The 17,892-nt window shown below is 36.0% G+C and overlaps 1 protein-coding gene across 7 annotated transcripts in view; it reads right to left on the minus strand.

Annotated features, from left to right (window-relative positions):
- The window catches only part of LARP4 (La ribonucleoprotein 4), a 73,025-nt gene that overhangs the window by 12,547 nt on the left and 42,586 nt on the right, over positions 1-17,892 (minus strand). For 6 of the 7 annotated variants that reach the window (XM_070789125.1, XM_019960588.2, XM_019960585.2 and 3 more), the window contains 5 exons: positions 17,177-17,287; positions 16,400-16,453; positions 5,616-5,828; positions 5,303-5,436; positions 520-729 (listed from right to left, as the gene is read on the minus strand). In XM_070789125.1, the coding sequence (XP_070645226.1) occupies positions 520-729; positions 5,303-5,436; positions 5,616-5,828; positions 16,400-16,453; positions 17,177-17,287 (722 nt within the window). The remainder of the gene's footprint in view (positions 1-519; positions 730-5,302; positions 5,437-5,615; positions 5,829-16,399; positions 16,454-17,176; positions 17,288-17,892) is intronic. The other variant, XM_070789126.1, reaches the window with a different exon arrangement.

Genomic DNA, 17,892 nt, shown 5'->3' on the forward strand with positions numbered 1-17,892 from the left:
AATCTCCTTTTATTATTAAAAGATATATATTCTTCTGAAAGGATCCTGAGCTGATCTACAGAAAACGTCACCTATCACCACCACCACCACCAAGTAAACTGGTCCTATTTTTATTAGCAGTGCTCCCTCCACATCAGAAGCATATTAGGGTTCAGTTTTTTTTTGTTTAGGAAGGGTAGACAAGGTTATATAACCCAATTCCCACAGTTCACATGTTGCCAGAAATTAAAACTATGGTGGCATAAGATCTTTCTAAGGTAATCTTTCCTTAGTGAACTGTAAAGAACTTCAGAATAACTTTTATAAACCTCTGACTCAGTTATATTCTTTATAGGGATTCTAAATTTCTTAATTATGAAAAACTAGTAACCCATATTACGTGAACAAAAAAATTTTTTAGCATAACTATATATGAAAAATTAAATAAAAAATCACTAGATAATGGACTTCTAACATTCATATTATGATTAAAGAATTTTCATACACATTATTTCCATATTTATTACCATATTTCCTTACCTGCCCCTGCCATAGTCCCCATTCTGTTCCATCTGCAACGTGGGAGTTTCTTTTGGAAGGTAGCTTTGTTCCTGATGCCCTGTTACTGCAGGATTATGTCGTTCAGTTGCAAAGTTCCTTGAACCAGATCTGGTCAGTGGTCCATCCCCCAACGACACAGAGCCCTCTGTTGAATGTTCTGAACCACCTGACCTAAAATGAGTCTTCACACTGTAAGAAACATAAGGCCATATACACGAAAGAATAAATTAAGACAGAAAAATCCTTCCTCTTAATGGTAGAAATTCTTAATAGGCCAAGTTAAAAACTGCCTTCTGCTGTATTCTGATTTTCCATAAACTAGGTTGGACACAGAAGCATTATGTTGTAAAAATGTAAACCCTTTAATGTCTTAGATGTGTTATTTTTAAAAGGCAAAGAATTTTTTCATTAAAAAAGCTGTTTGGAGCTATCTGGGAATGATCCAAAGTTCTTCAAGATTAAGCTACTTCCACCTCAAAATTAAGGATATAACTAGGATTTCAGCTAACTTCTTTAGCACAAGATACAATTTTGACATATCTAAATCAGCCAGACTAGAAGCTCATTGAATCCATGCCATACATTCTCAATGGGGCAATAAAACCCCCAAAGGGAGGAAGAATTGGAATAAATCGACATACAATAATCTCTAGCATTAAATTATCATATGAGGGAATTGGGGGAAAAGTCTAAAAAGGCTTTTTAGGGGACTGAAAATTAAAAAAAAAAAAAAAAAACCAGCAAGAAATAGTGAAATATATTAAAATTAAAGCTTCTTACTAAGCACCCCTCGCCAAATGCAAACAGTTGTTCAAAAATCCAACAAAACTGTGGGACCAAATGACTAGGAAAATATAATGCAACTAATAGCCTGGCACGACTTCATGAATTAAGGTAAGAAATCTGATGAGAAACAAAAAGCCAAACCAAACCAAACCAAACTCAAAAACCACCTAAATCTAACAAAAGTAGCTTTTACCTTGGATGATAGGTGTAAGTACTCAACTCTCTAACAACTATAAGCAGATGAACCTAGGGTACAATAAATGAAAGAGGATGCAGTTTTAATTAATAGTGGAAACATTTAGGACTTCCTGGGTGGTCCAGTGGTTAAGAATTTGCCTCCCAGGAGATTCAAGGGTGGGTGTGTGTGTGTGTGTGTTGATATATGTTGATATATGGCAGAAACCACCACAATATTGTAAAGTAATTATCCTCCAATTAAAAATAAAATTAGAAAAAAAAATCCACATTCCAATGCAGGGGACAGGGGTTCGAGCCCTGGTTGGGGAACTAAGATGCTATAAGCTATGGGGCAACTAAGCCTGTAAGCCATTGCAACTATTCAGCCCACGTGCTCCAGAGCCTTCAGGCCACATGTGCCACAACTAGAGAAAGCTTGGGGCCGCAAGAGAGACCCAGTACAGTCAAAATTAGAATAAATGAATAAAGTTTATTTTTTAAAAACTGAGAATATTTCAAGTAAGGTCAAGTAACTGAGGATCTTGGCTCTACAGGAGATTTAAAAAGGAAGTACTAGATTTTCATTTAGCCCCTTCCCTACAGTTTATACACTCCATTTTTTTAGTCTATTTTCATAGTTATTCAGCTACCCTACTAACTCTTTAGAGAATGTAACAAATGAAGGTACTACTACTAAAACAAACATAAATATCAGGCTACAAATTTTAGCTAAGTCTCATATATGATACTTTTCCAGAAAATTACTTACATGATACAAAATAGATTCTGAATAGCAATGAAATTCAGTGTCAACTAACACAAACTAATTTTCAAAACATTTATATTATCCATCAGATCTGAAAATGACCTCAGGAGGTACATATACTATTTATATATCTGTTCAGAAATTATCACCAAAATCTTCTCACTGCATCAATACACCCAGTAAGACAAGTTACTAGGTTTAAAAAGCCCCCAGATCTCATAATCTTTCCCTTCACAGAGAGGGACTTACAATCGAAGTCCAGGCAAAGGAAAAAAGGATGATGAAAGAAATGTGATAAAAGACGAGAAGGAACGTGACAGAAAGGTAAAATACTAAAGGAAGAAAATTGCCCACATTTCTGAAAGTTAGTCCTATGATCATCACTGGGCTGTTACAAGGTTAGTAGTATAAACTGCTCCTTGACCAATGACTTAAATATATAAAAATAAAGGCTTGGCAGTGGTCACTTCTTAGAAGTAAGATGGAAATCAAGATTTGGGTTCGTAGTCAACAGGCTCTAGTTCATCTGCAACATCTACACTTTTATAAGGAAGTATCTGTGTATTATTTCTGTGACTAAAAATTAGTAACTATCTACACTGGTCAAATACATGGATAAAACTATACACAAATAGATTTGAGTAACAAGGAAAATCACACTAAATCTATATCTCCAAAACCACAGATACATCTCCTTGTAAGCAAGAATGTCTTGACTGTCATTCTTGGCTTTCTTATTGCAATTTTACCTCTTTTGCCAAGAAAGCAAAGCAGATAAAAACATCAAGTGACAATAAAGGAATACCATAAACCCACGTAACGTATTTTTAAGGTAAACATTTGCAAACACTAATACTTTTTGTTGTTACTGAAAACTGTTTTTAGTCTATCATATCATATAACCAAGATGTCTATTTCACTTAACTGCTTAAAGCAAAATTCACCTCTTCAAAGAAAAATGAAATCAACAGATACATATTTCTACAAAGTTACTATTTCTAATCATAAGAAATCTGTATCTCCTCACAAAGGAAGTATAAACTGTCATTTGTATTAATGGAACTATTTTCAAGAAAAAAAAAAAAAAAAAACTTTACTAGCTATAGTAGAAGAAAAAGAAATATACTAATCTCAGGTTTGCTAATTAATAAAAAGCCATGTAACCCTAGTAAGATAACCATCCTCCTCAACTTTCAGTTTCTTCATCTGTAAAATGAATACACTATAACAAAGGTCTTTCCAGACTTAAACATCACTGTCTCTATGTGCATATGGTAATTAAAAAAAAAATTTTTTTTAACAGGATGGAGGTTAGAGGACACGGTGTGTTTTAAGGCTCATTGAACTTCTACACGTATGTCCTAGCAATTACCTGAATTTTGTTCTTATTACTGTATCAAACTAACAGTCATTTATAAGAGCACAAATAATCTTTTGTTTATAAAGAATCCTTCATTCTTAGAATATGAAGAGTTTTCATTTGAAACTTCATAAAACAATTATGAATGTGTATATATAGTAAAAGTTTCCAAACACTTAAAAGTGACCTTCAGGGAATTCTCTGGTGGTCCAGTGGTTAGGACTTGGCACTGTCAGTGCTATGGGCCCAAGTTCAATACCTGATTGGGAAACTAAGATTCTATAAACTTCCTGGTGTGAACGACAACAAAGATGTTCAAATGTTTAAACCAAATGTGTCAGTTAAAAGTGAGTACAAAATCTGTGACTATTAGAGAGTGGTACATATGAATGATTCTAGAATCTACTGAGAAGAGTATTTTTTTTTAAATACTGGAAGGCTTGTTTCTTCAGTGAAGCATATTTCAGAAAAACCTTATAAAAAAGAATTAAGTTCCTAAAAGCTATTTTGGAAAAACATACCCCACATGTGGTCTCCTTGCCAAAAAGAATCAAATAAGAGAATTCTCATTCTGGCAAGAAAAAAAAATTACTGAACAGAAATAATTAAAAACAAAAAACAACATAGGAGGCTCACAAAATAAGGCAGAGAAATAGTAGATGTGAACTTCTAAATAAATCTAAACAACTAAATAAATCTGAGCCCCTTCTCCTGTGGTTACTTACACTCTGGCAAAAGTCATATTATATACCAAATTACTGAGATTACCAGTTTATAATCTCAACTGAGATTCTGGAGTTCTTAATAATTTATTCAGAATACTATGGTTTAAGTGTAGGCTTTGGAATCAAACTGCCTGGACTCAAACCTTGGCTCTGCAAGCTACTGGCTACATGCTTTTGGACATGATATGTAATATTTTTATTTCTCAAATTTCTTAAATAGACACAATACTGTATCTACAGGGTTATGAAAATTAACAGTGATATAACAAATCAAGGTCTTAAAACAGAACTTTAGACATGACTCAGTAAAGAACGGGCTTCCATGGTGGCTCAGACAGTAAAGAATCCACCCACAATGTAGAAGACCTGGGTTTGATCCTTAGGTCAGGAAGATCCTCTGGAGGAGGGCATGGCAACCCACTCCAGTATTCTTGCCTGGAGAATCCCATGGACAGAGGAGCCTGATGGGCTACAGTCCTTGGGGTCGCAAGGAGTCGGACATGACTGAGTGACTCAGCACAGCATAGTTTGTGGAAATCGAGTCAATCCTTAAAAATGATAAATAACTCACTCTCCCAGTATTTATTACTCAAATCAGTTAACATTTCTACCATCAAAAAACTCATGTTTACAAAATGTTGTTTAACACATTAAATGGTACCTAGAAACCAGATTTTATATTGTTACCACAAAATTTTTTTTGTTCTCATTATTTAAAAAAAAAAAAGTCAATATATACTGGTGTATAATCTCAGTCCCAAATCCTTTTTATCAACTCTGAGGTAAAAATGTGTTTATTAATTGTTAACATACTTTTTTTGGGGGGCGGGGGGGGTGGGACCGGACCTTTTTATTGTGTTAGAAAATAAGCATTGCTATTAACATACTGACTCTAAGAACTACCGGGAATTGTATACAATCAATTCCAGCTATCATATTATACCTTACCGATTTTTTTGGAATGGTCGACCCATATTTACAGCAGCAGCGGCGGCGGCAGCGGCGGCGGCAGCGGCAGCATTTGTTTTATAAGATCCTGGTGAATTAAAGCCATTCACAAAACTACCATTGGGAAAGGGAGCCTAAAAGAAAATTTTAATGTTTAAATTGATTTGGGGTATTAAATATACTTATCACCATTTAAAGCCTATAAAGTAACCACCATCAACACAAAACAAAATAAAACAAGAACTCTTAACTCTGATTTCTTCAAACTTCAGCTTCAGTGAAAAACCATATATTCTCTAAGGATCTTACTTACCAGTGGTGTTTCAAAGTAAGGTGCAGGATTTGGAGACCAAGACTGAGGCACAATACTATAGACAGAGTACTGTTGGTGAGGATTATATACAGGCTGCATGAAGACCGGTGAGGCATACTGTGCTTGAGTTTGAATGGGCTGACTATACATACTAGAATCCATTAATCGATAACCATTCTTAGCAAAAAATGTATTGATGGCTTTTATCCTTGCCTAAAAGCAAGAAGAACACAAAGAATATATAATCACAAAGGATTAAGTGCATACTTTCACAAGTATATTTAATTTAAATTTTAAACATTTTACTTTTAAAAACTTTTACACAGAAAATACAATTAATACAATAAACAAAGTAAAATCATAAAAGTCAAAATATTAAAACTAACTGCAACTTATCAAAACAAGGGGAAAAAAGGCAAGTGGCTCTTATGTGAAAAGATGCTAGACCTTGCTCACAGAGAAATGTAATTAGAATGGAATTAATATTTCTCACTTATAAAATTGGTAAAAGCCTAAAAATCTAACAACATACTCTACTGAAAAAGCTGTGACAAACACATACTCTGATACATTGATGATGGGTGTTCAAAACAGTATGACTCTTAAAAAGCGAAAAAAATAAAAGTAACCTGGTGACTCCAGAGCCTTTTGACAGAAAACGTATAGGAGCCTGAAACATCCTGTTCCATTAGAAAGCAAGGAACATTAAAAACTACCCTAACAAAAGGACTCAAAGAGGCCACACTTCATCAGTAAGGACAATAAACACACCAAATATGTTTAAATATTCAAAAACCAAAAATAGCTTAACAGTCGTTTTTGAAGGTCATTTTGAAGGGGCTTCCCTGGTGGTGCAGACAGTAAACAATCTGCCTGCAATGCAGGAGACTCGGGTTCAATTCCTGGGTTGGGAAGATTCCCTGGAGAAGGAAATGGCAACCCACTCTAGTATTCTTGCCTGGGAAATCCCATGGACAGAGGAGCCTGGTAGGCTACAGTCCATGGGGTTGCAAAAGAGTTTGACAGGACTTAGTGACTAAATAACAAGGGAACCAACACATTATTTTGAAAACTGGTAATAAAAGCTAGAACCAGGCATTTATCATATATATAACCTATACCTAAGGGTAATGAATATGAGAGAAAGTATTTTGACTAACAAATGGAAAAAATATAGAACAGAAATAGCAACAGATAGCAACCCTTAATGAATGTATCCAGTCAATGATCAGCAACAGCTAGTACAGGAGACACACACATGGACACTATGTGTTTTTGTTCTCTCTGCTGCTCCAAGATCAAGTCCAATCCTGATTAAGCCTCTAGATCTAGCTACCAATTTGCATGAAATAGAGAGGACAAAGACTGTGTTAAAACTATGCTTAAGAATATAACTAGCCAACTAAAAAGTGGGCTGAGAACTTGAATATACATTTCTTTAAAGATATACAAATGGACAATAAGCACATAAGAAGACGCTCAACATTACTAATTCCTGAAGGAACATAAACTGAAACCACAAAGCAATCCCACGTCACATCCACTAAGGTGGCTACTAACAAGAAACAGAAAACAGTGAGGTGCTGGAGAGGATATGGAGAAACTGGAACCCTGTGCACTGCTGGCAGGAGTATAAAATGGTACAGCTACTGTGCAAAACAAGCATGGAAGGCCCTCAAAAAGTGGAAAGTAGAATTACCATATGATCCAGCAATTCCACTTTTGGGTATATATACAAAAGAGCTCAAAGCAGAGTCTTGAAGAGGTATTTGTACACCCATGATTCATAACAGCATTATTCACATGAGCTAAAATATGGAAGCAAACCCAAGTGTCTATCAACAGATGAACGGATAAGCAAATTCTGTTATATAAATACACTGGAATATGTAACAACCTTAGAAAGGAGGAAATTTTTCAATATGCTACATGGATGGACCTTGAAGACACAGTATTAAGTGAAATAAGCCAATCACAAGGAGAAAAATACTGTATGATTTATTTATATGAGGTAAGTAATCAAAGATAATATAGGCTTAGGTGGTTGTCAGGGGCTGGAGGAGGGGAAAACAGGGAGTTATTAACAGGCCCAAAGTTTCAGTTTTACAAGAAGAAAAGAGTTATGAGAATAGATGGTGGTGATGGCTGTACAACAAAGACAATGTGTTTACTATTACTGAACTATTAAATGAAATTAAAATAAGATGGTAAATTTTATATGTATTTTAACACTATATGTATATACACACACACAGCACTAACTTCCCTGGCTGTACAGTGGTAAAGAATCTGCCTGCCAAAGCAGAGTACACAGGTTGGATCCCTGGTCTGGGAAGATTCCACATGCCATGGAGCAATTAAAAGCCTGTGCGCCACAACTACTGAGCCTGCGTGCAGTCAGCTACTGAAGCCTGTGGGCCTAGAGCCTGTGCTCCGCAACGAGAGAAGCCACAGCAATCAGAAGCTCACGCAGCACAATGCAGAGCAGCCCCCACTCACTGCCGCTAGAGAAAGCCCACTTGGAGCAACAAAGACCCAGTGTAACCAAAAATAATAGATTAATTTCAAAAACAGAAAGTTTGAGTGTATATATATATACACACACACATAATAAATTTTAATTTATATTACTATGGACACTGCCTGCAGCTTGTGGGATATTAGTTCCCCAACCAGGGATTGAACCCGTGCCCCCTGCAATGGAAGCATGAAGTTCCAACCACTAAAACGTCAAGGCATTCCCTACTTAGAGGCTTTTTTGTTTGTTTTTTTGGTCATGCTGTGTGGCATGTGGGATCTTAGTTCCCCAACCAGAGATCAAACCTGTGCCCTCCAGTGGAAGCATAAAGTCTTAACCACTGGACCACCAGGAAGTCCCATCACCAAATTTTTCAAAGGTAGAAAACAGATTTAAAAGGACAGTCCAGAGAGAAAAAAATAATAAAAGGACAGTCCACTAAAAATGATGTAAGCAAGGAACAAAGATGTCTAAGAACAAGTAACTAGATAATCAAGTTGCAGTACAGGCATACTATACTTTTACTGCACTTTGCTTTATTGTGCTTCCCAAATATTATGGTTTTGTTTTTGTTTTGTACTATTTTTGCAAAATAAGGGTTTGTGTCAGACCTGCATTGAGCAAGTCAATTGGTACAATTTTTCCATCAGCATTTGCTCACATTGTTAAGAGCTGATTCATAATATTAGCTTCAAGTGTATAAAATAAAGGTCCAATTTAAAAAATACATATTTTTGGTTGCATTGGGTCTTCATTGCTGCAAGTGGGCTTTCTCTAATTGTGGTGAGTGTCTCTGCATGACACTATGGTAATTCTTGCAATATTTCTCATTTTGTCATTATTGTTAAACTTGTTATGGTGATCTGTGATCTTTGATGTTACTATTGTAATTGTTTTAGGATACCACAAACCACGCTAATGTAAGGTGACAAACTTAATCAATAGATGTGTGTGTTCTGGCTACTCTACCAATGGACAGTTTTCCTGTTCTCAATCTCTCCCTGGATCACCATATTCCCTGAGATACAACAATATTGAAACGAAAATAGCCTCTAAATATTCAAGTGAAAGGAAGAGTCACAGCTCTCTTACTTTAAATAAAAAACTAGAAATGGTTTTTAAATTATTTATTTGGTTGTTCCTGGTCTTACTTGTGGTATGCAAACTCTTGGTTGTGGCATGTGGAATCTCGTTTCCTGATCAGGGATAGAACCTGGGCCCCTGCACTGGGAGCATGAAGTCTTAGCCACTGGACCTCCAGGGAAGTCCCTAAAAACAAGTTTAGTGAGGAAGGCATGTTGAAAGCCAAGAAAGGCCAAAAGCTAGGTCTCTTGTGCCAAACAATTAAGTCAAGTTGTGCATGCAAAGAAAGTTCTTTAAAGAAATGAGAACTACTCCAGTGAACACACAAATGATAAGAAAGCCAAACAGCCTTATTGCTGATGTGGAAAAGTTTCAGTGATCTAGATAGATGATCAAACCAGTCCCAACATTCCCTCAAGCAAAAGCCAAATGCAGAGCAAGACCCTAATTCTCTTCAATTCTGTGAAAGCTAAGAGAGATGTGGAAGCTACAAAAGAAAAGTTTGAAGACAGCAGAGACTGGTTCATGAGGTTAATGAAAGAAGCTATCTCTATAACCATCAAAGTACGAGGTAAAGAATCAAGGACTGATGTAGAAGCCACACCAAGTTATCCAGAATATCTAGCTAAAATAAGTAATAAAAACTTTCAAATACCTTAGGACTTTCATAGCTAGAGAAGATAAGTCGATGCCTGGCTTCAAGATTTCAAAACTTAGAAGGACAGGCTGACTCTCTTGGTAGGGGCTAGTGCAGTCAGTGACTAAACTTGAAGCCAATGCATATTAACCATTCCAAAAATCCTTTGACCCTTCAGAATTACGCTAGACCCACTATGGCAAAGAAGAACTAAAGAGCCTCTTGATGAGAGTGAAAACGTTGGCTTAAAACTCAACATTCAGAAAACTAAGATCATGGCATCTGGTCCCATCACTTCATGGCAAATAGATGGGCAAACAATGGAAACAGTGACAGACTTTATTATTTGGGGCTCCAAAATCACTGCAGATGGTGACTGCAGCCATGACGCTTGCTGCTCCTTGGAAGAAAAGCTATGACCAACCTAGACAGCATATTTAAAAACAGAGACACATTTAAAAGCAGAGCTTGGGATTAACGTACACACATTTACACATATATACTAGGCCCGTCTAGTCAAAGCTATGGTTTTTCCAGTAGTCATGTATGGATGTGAGAATTGGGACTACAAAGAAAGCTGAGCATGGAAGAATTGATGCTTTTGAACTGTGGTGTTGGGGAAGACTCTTGAGAGTTCCTTGGACAGCAAGGAGATCCAACCAGTCCATCCTAAAGGACATCAGTCCTGAATACTCATTGGAAGGACTGATGCTGAAGCGGAAACTCCAATACTATGGCCACCTGATGCAAAGAAATGATTCATTTGAAAAGACCCTGATGCTGGGAAAGATTGAAGGCGGGAAGAGAAGAGGACAACAGAGAATGAGATGGTTGGATGGCATCACTGACGTGATTGACATGAGTTTGAGAAGGCTCCAGGAGCTGGTGATGGACAGGGAAGCCTGGTGTGCTGCAGTCCATCAGGTCACAAAGAGGTGGACACGACTGAGTGACTGAACCAAACTATGCCTATGTTCTTATCAATGAAACAACAAAGCTTAGAAGACAGCACAACTGTTAACAACATGGTTTACTAAATATTTTAGGCTTACTGCTGAGATCTAGTGCTCAGTAAAAAAGATTCCTTACAAAATATTACTACTCACTGACAAGGCACCTGGTCAGTCAAGAGCTCTAAGGAAGATATATGATGGAGTTTATGTTGTTTTCATGCCTGCTAACACAACATCCATTCTGTAGCCCAAGGATCAAGGAGAAATTTTGGCTTTCAAGACTTAATTATATAAGTTTTTACTATACATTTTATAAGGCTATTAAGTAGTTGCCAGAGATAATGATTTCTTTGATGGAGACAGGCAAAATCAATTAAAAATCTTCTGGAAAGGATTCACCATTCTAGATGCCATTAAGATTATTCATCGAAAGAAGGCAAAATACCAACATGAACAGGAGTTTAGAATAAGTTAATTCCAACTTTCATGGATAACTGAGCAGTTCAAGACTCAAGTTTACTGGAAGAAGTTAACTGTGGATGTGGCAGAAATAGTAAGAGAACTAGAATTAGAAATAGAGCTGAAGATGGAACTGGATTGCTCCAATTTCATGATAAAACTTGAACAAATAAGGAATTGCTTCTTATGGATGAAGAAAGTGGTTTCTTGAGATGGAATCTACTTCTGATGAAGATGGTGGAAGACTGTTGAAATGATAAGAATGGATTTAAATATTATATAAACTTAGTTGTTAAAGTGGTAGCAAAGCTTGAGAAGACTGACTCCAATTTTTAAAGTTCTAGAGACTTCCCCTGTTGGTCCAGTGGTTAAGAACCCACCCGCCAGTTGCTGGGGACACAAGTTCAGTCTCCGGTCTGGGAAGATTCCACGTGCTGCAGGGCAACTAAGCCCATGTGCAACAACCACTGAGCCTGTGCTCTACAGGCTGCGTGCCACAACTGCTGAAGCCCCCACATGCTAGATTCTGTGTTCTGAACAAGAGAAGCCACTGTAATGAGAAGACCGAGTACTGCAACTAGAGAGTAGCCCCCTGGTGAAAGCCTGAATGCAGCAACTAAGACCCAGTGCAGCCAAAAATAAAAATAATAAAAAATTTTAAAAAATAAATAGAAAAGGCTAAATTATAAAAACCCTGGTTAGAAAACATAGGGTTAACATTTCATGATCTTGGATTGGTGATGATTTTTGATGTATGGTACCAAAAGCACATACAACAATAAAATTAATTGAACTTCATAAAAATTAAAAACTTTTGTGCCTCAAAGGACACTTCAAGAGAATCAAAAGGTAAACTACAAAATGGGAAAAAAATACTTGCAGATCATATACCTGACAAAAGGTTAATATTCAGAATATATAAAGATCTGGTACAAATCAACAAAAAAACAAATAACCCAATATAAAACATGGTCAGGGACCTCGCTGGTGGTCTACTGGTTAAGAATCTGCCTCCCAATGCAGGAGATGCAGGTTCCATCCCTGACTGGAAAACTAAGATCCTACATGCTGCCAGGCAACCAAACCTGCACACCATAACTACTGAGCCCTCACACCACAACCAGAGAGAAGTCCGCGTACTGCAACAAAGATCTCACGTGCACAATAAGACCCAATACAGTCATAAATTTAAAAATATTTTTAAAAAATAAAAAATGGTCAAAGGACCTGAATACACATTTCTTCAAAACTGATATAAAAACGTGAAAAAGTCCATGAAAAGATGCCCAATATCTTGTGTCACTAGGAAAATGAAACCCAAAACCATAATAAGATTCCACTTTTTCCCATGGTTTTATCAAAAATAAGTGTTGGCAAGGATGTAGAAAAATTTGAATCCTTCTCTATTGCTGGTGGGAATGTAAAAGGATACGGTTTCTTTGGAAAACACTTATGCACTCCTCAATATGTTAAACATATAATTATTATGTTACCCAATAATTCCCAGTACATACGGGAACTCAAACAGATAGTTGTGCAGCACTGTTTACAATAATCCAAAGAGGGAAGCAACCCAAGCATCTTTCAATAGATAATGGATACAAGAAATGTGGTATTTATACAGTGGAATATTATTCATCAAATAAAAAGTAATGAAGTTCTATACCTCTGGCTGATTCATGTTGTTGTATGGCAGAAACCAACACAGTATTGTAAAGCAATTATCCTTCAGTTAAAAATAAATTTTTTGGAAAAAAATCTTAAAAAAAAGAGAAATGGATTATAAAACACGAAAAAAAGTTCTGATATATGCTCCATATAGATGAAGCTTGAAAACATTATCCTAAGTGAAATAAGCCAGACACAAAAGAACAAATGTCACATAATTCCGTTTGTATGTAGCATCTAAAATAGGTGAACTCAGAAAGACAGAGACTAGAAGGGAAGTTACCAGCAGCTGGGAAGAATGGGAAGTTATTGTTTCATGGGTATAGCATTTTTATTTGGGAGGCTGGGATGTTTGGGAACTTTGTTTCAGAGTTTTTGTTCTGAAAAATACCAGTAATGATTGTACAGCAATGTGAATGTACTAAATGCCACTGAGCTGTACACTTAAAAATGGCAAATTGCATGTATGCATATTTTACCAATAATAAAATTTTAAGAAAGCATACATTACAAATTATCTGTAAACAGAGCAACAACTTAATGGTTTTCCATGGATAAATGATTAAATCATGATATACACGAACAATATTCTATGTATAACAGAAACAGTGGTGAATGAAAAGATCCTGAAGATCTACTATGAGAAAACAACAGAAGTGAATACACTGTACATTTCTATTCCCATAAAGATAGACACGAAAAAGATTTCTAAATGCATGCAGAAAAAACTGCTCTGGAGGAATCTGAGAGAGGGAGATTTAATTAATTAATTTACTATGAATCACTTGACCTTCTTAGCACATACAGGTATTACCTTCACAGTTAAAAATTCTGAAACAGTAAATATACAACAGAAATATATATATAGAAATAAACATATATAATATATATATTCTATAATATATAAAATTTATATGAAATCCAAATAAAACTTAATATTCTCAGTCATAAAAACTCAAAACAGGAAGTATTGCCTCTTAATGAAATTATCCACAGCACAGGAGGGCAAGCATTGTCCACTGAATCCCTTTGTCCTCCAAGATCACTGCTTTTGAACCAGAGAACTTCAGAAATGAAAAGCATGCACACTTCAAAGAAACAAACCAAGACCTGAGGGGTAAATGACATGCCCAGATGAAAGGATGTATAGCTGAAAATAGCATCAAGGCCTGGAACATACAATTTCTTGCTCCTGCACGTGTCTTTCTGGGTGCAAGGTCATCTGGTTTTAATGAATGATATAAAAATTAATTAATGTGAATCTCCACAAGAATACTGCTTTATTGTTGTTCAGTCGCTCAGTCATGTCTGACTCTTTGCAACCCCATGGATTATGTGATGGATAATCAAAAGAACCATAGATGAAAATCAAAATGGCAGAAAAAGAAGAAAACTATAGTGAAAGAAAGGAAGGAACGAAGGGACAAATTTACCACTAAACCTGAGATCTCAGCAAAAGCAATAAGCTATAAGATACAGGAGGTATAAGGAAAAATCAAAATAGTGATTATTGGTAAGATCTATCAAGAAAGTAATCCAAAAGGCCCAACAAACTAATAGATCTAAGGAGTTCAGCAAGGCTGCTACAAATGAAAACATTTTTGGAAAAAATCACTAAGTTACCAAGGAGAGGGAGAAAAGCAGTAAAAATTTCTTTAAGGAAATAAGAAATACAACAGACTTGAATAAAGAAAATATATCATAATAAAGTTACCACAATAATGAATAATTCAGGGTAAAACTGCCAAATGTCCCCAATTTAATCAAATAATTAAATGTAATCCCATTAATTCCAATAAGGTTTTTGTTTGGTTGTTATTATTAGACAAACATTCTAAAATTCATATGGAAAAGAAATACTCAAGATAATTCTAAAAAAGCACAAGGAGGAAGACTTTGTACAAGGAGAAAAGGATATTAGAAATCTATGGTAATTAGAACAACTAGAGATATATAGGACAGATGCAACATTACACACAACTTGTGGAAGGACAGACCACTTAATAAGTGCTAACACAACTGCCTTTCTATAAATGAGGGGAAAATGAAATCAGATCCCTGTCTTGTACTATATATGAAGTTAATTCCAGATGTATCAAAGACCTAAATCTGACATATAAAACTTTCAAGTTGTTAGAAGACCTCGGGAATATCCTAAAAGCCTCAAGCAGGGAAAGGAAATAAGGAGAAGAGTATTACAGGTAGAGGAATTAGAATGATAACTGGCAGATACCTTCATTCGTAATATGAAAAGTAATACCACCATGGAAAGTAATAATACAGTAGTAGTGAGATTTGAATATGTCATGTTCTTAGAACAGTATCTGAGATACAACCTCTTAATAAATGTAAGCTTCTCTCATTCTGGTTCTTTCACTTACTAGTTATGCGGAACTGGGTATGTGACTTTCATGCCTCACTTTCTTTACCAGTAAAAAGGAGAGTAACCACCTTACTGCTGCTAAGTCGCTTCAGTCGTGTCCGACTCTGTGCGACCCCAGAGACAGCAGCCCACTAGGTTCCTCTGCCCTTGGGATTCTCCAGGCAAGAATACTGGAGTGGGTTGCCATTTCCTTCTCCAATGCATGAAAGTGAAAAGTGAAAGCGAAGTCACTCAGTCGTGTCCGACTTTAAGTGACCCCATGGACTGCCGCCTACCAGGCTCCTCCATCCATGGGATTTTCCAGGCAAGAGTACTGGAGTGGGGTGCCATTGCCTTCTAACCATCTTACTAGGTTCTTATAAAAATTAAATGAGTCTATACACACACCATGCTTAGAATAGACACTGATATACAGTTAAGAACTCAGTAAGATTAAGAACAACACACCACATTTACAAACAATAATTACATATTACCCAGGGAATGTGGAGCTTGTCAAAGTAAGTGCATGTTTAGGATTCTATCTTGGACGGTAGGTTTGGTAATAATGTGGAGGATGGGCTTTAAGGAGGGGAAAGCTGAAGGGACAATAGTTAAAAGGCTATTCTAATCTCTCAAGCCTAAACAATGGCAATAATGACTGAAAAGTTTTGAAGTGGATTTTGAAGTGAACAGATTAGACATGAAAACAGTGAGCCAATCAATGACAATTTCCAGGTTCTCAAATAGCTGAGGATTAGCATAGATAAAGTTAACTGAAATGAGGTTGAAAATGGGGAATGTTTCCCACCTTCGTTGCTAAAAACTCATTCCTGCTCCTGACTTTTGAGATCTACAATTATCTTACACGTTGTCAATCAGCATCTAACTAAACTTCATGCTGTCTGAAGTTATACTTTCAAAAGTTATTGCTATTTAGAAAGTATTTTGATGTCCTATCAACTAATTTTATGAAATAGCATTTCATATGAGTCAGAAATTTTTTTAAATTCATTATGTGATTAATAAAATGTCATTCATCTTTGTTAACAGACAACAAAAACTTTCTTGTCTGAAACTGGACTACTTAAAAATGTTTCTTACCATGATTGGCTTGCCCTGAAATGTCTTAACTTCTTCTCTTAAGTATTTAAAAGCCTGTTACAAAGCAGAAAGGAACTTTCATTAGCATTCAAATATTTCATTAAAGCAATCATTATTCTATTGAGAGGTTTAATATTACCAACTATCTCTAAACCATAAAAAATTCCGAAGGTGACCCCATTATGCAGATGATAGGAAATGAAAAAGCAGAAATGTGAGACCTCAGCTACAGTTAACATTTATTATGTAATAACTACTAAGGATCACTACAGATAAAATGCACAAAATTCAGAAAAGACCCAAAATATCACTACATATCAATTTTAAAATAGGTTCAGAGAGCCTTCTAAGATGAAGAATTAAGACAAATCTGAGTGACTTAAAAATGTTATTATATAAATTTTTGTTTCAAAGTAGTTTTACTTATCTTTATATAAAACATGCTAACAAGAGTAATATCATTATGTCAAAATTCCAAGAATCAGAAGTTATATATATTGCGGCCTACTATGTAACAGAAATACTAACTACTGAGTACATGTTAATTTGAAAACTGTGTGCTAATTTTTTATTGATAAGAAACGGTTCTTATGTTGAAACAAAGCTTTAGGAAGATCATCAAAAAGAAAACCAATTAAAAAGCAAAACCAAAAAGGTGAACAAAGTTCTCCAAAGTCTTGATAAACATTACTGTAAGCACACATTTTTCTCAATTAAAATACACACTATCTCTTTTTTCACCAGCAGTTCAAATCAAAAGAAAAGCTTTCTTCTCACCTGTTGTGCATCTGTGTCTGACTGGAAAGTGATATACCAGTTGCTATTGTGCGCAAACTCACAGCTTATCACCTTGGGGCAGTTTTCATTTTTAAACAAAGCTTTTACTTCCTAAAAATGAAAAACTTCAGTTAACCCTAAAAATATATTAATAATAGGCAGTTTTTCCTCTTCATGTCTTTGGGTCCTTTCTATTTCTTTACTTAGTAACTGTTTATATCTTCTGCCCATTTTTCTGTTGAATAGAATTATGCTCTAAAAGAAGAATATGCATAGTCATAGTGTAAACTGTGTGCGTGATTTAGGGAAGGAAACTTATTTTATAATCAGCAAAACTGAAAAATTATTTCCGTCCTACTGCTGCTAAGTCACTTCAGTCATGTCCGACTCTGTGTGACCCCAGAGACGGCAGCCCACCAGGCTCCCCGGTCCCTGGGATTCTCAAGGCAAGAACACTGGAGAGGGTTGCCATTTCCTTCTCCAATGCATGAAAGTGAAAAGTCAAAGTGAAGTCGCTCAGTCGTGTCCGACTCTTAGCGACCCCATGGACTGCAGCCTACCAGGCCCCTCTGTCCATGGGATTTTCCAGGCAAGAGGACTGGAGTGGGTTGCCATTGCCTTCTCCAATTTCTGTCCTAATGGCAAGCTAAATCTTCCTTAAAGAAAAATCTCTGAAGTCCTATCATTATCTAAAAAAATGGGAGGGGGGAGGGAGG

The sequence above is a fragment of the Bos indicus genome, chromosome 5 (genome assembly GCF_029378745.1).
Source record: "Bos indicus isolate NIAB-ARS_2022 breed Sahiwal x Tharparkar chromosome 5, NIAB-ARS_B.indTharparkar_mat_pri_1.0, whole genome shotgun sequence".
Taxonomy (NCBI): Eukaryota; Metazoa; Chordata; class Mammalia; order Artiodactyla; family Bovidae; genus Bos; species Bos indicus.